The sequence below is a fragment of the Sphaeroforma arctica genome, assembly GCF_001186125.1.
Source record: "Sphaeroforma arctica JP610 unplaced genomic scaffold supercont1.348, whole genome shotgun sequence".
Lineage (NCBI taxonomy): Eukaryota > Ichthyosporea > Ichthyophonida > Sphaeroforma > Sphaeroforma arctica.
In genome coordinates, this window is record NW_014040210.1 from 61,807 (window position 1) to 62,897 (window position 1,091).

Sequence of the window (1,091 nt, forward strand, 5' to 3'; positions counted from 1 at the left end):
ACATATATACATACACACACACATACACATATATATATATGTATATATATACATACATATATATATATATATATATATATATATATCAATACATATATAGACTACAACGAGACCTATAATTGTTACCAAATTTACCTAGGGATACACAAAAGTCGCCGGCTAACAGCTGGAAAACCATTGTATGTTGTCTATACAAACACTTTGTAAACACGATAGCCAATAAATCGGCAGTAGGTGAATTAGTATCCCTTACCTACAACCCCAATGGTTGTGTACGGTCGCAATGTGGGCTGGGTACTGTACCCGTTCATCTCGTCGTCCCCTACGCAATTGCCACATGGAGAAGCAGGTGTATGTGAGATCTATGCCAGGTCAGCCACCCTTAATCCTATACAAAGTCAGCTGCATGCTTCACGAGATGTGTGGTAGCGAACTAGCGCGGGTGGCGTACTTCGCCGGACTCGAAGTCATACCAACTACAATAGATACGCCGTTAGAAGTATAGTAGCGGGTGGGGATGAATAGGACACCTGAGCACAGACAGAGACAGAGACACAGCACGATTGTATGTATAAGCATAGCAAAGCCTCTGGTCCTGATGTAGACATTGCGCATAGGTGAAGTATGGAAGTAAAAGAACGATGCAGAAGATGGGCGGTATGGTATACTGCGTATGTTAACCTGAAAAGGGCAAAACAGTCATGTTACTTCGGGGCTGCTGGTCTGTTCTTGGCTGTAAATTCCATCATGGAATTCGCTCTAATCCAGTGGTGAACAGCATGCCTAGTTCTATAAATATATATAAATACATATATATATATATATATAGATAGATAGATAGATACATACATGCATACATACATACATAACATCATATATACATAAAAACATGCATACATACATACATGCATTCATACATATACATGCTTACGTACATACATACCTACATGCATACAGACAGACATACATACATACATGCATTACATACATGCATACAAACATAAATACAATATCAACACACACACACACACACCCACCCACCCACCCACACATATATACATACATACATACATACATACATGCATATATAT

The 1,091-nt window shown here is 38.7% G+C and overlaps 1 protein-coding gene across 1 annotated transcript in view; it reads right to left on the bottom strand.

The window, feature by feature from the left end:
* Window positions 1-239: 239 nt before the first annotated feature.
* The window catches only part of SARC_05453 (hypothetical protein), a gene marked incomplete at its 3' end in the record, with an annotated part of 11,496 nt that continues 10,644 nt past the window's right edge, over window positions 240-1,091 (bottom strand). Inside the window, exon 12 of the mRNA XM_014300690.1 lies at window positions 240-322. Coding sequence (XP_014156165.1) covers window positions 240-322 — 83 coding nt within the window. The remainder of the gene's footprint in view (window positions 323-1,091) is intronic.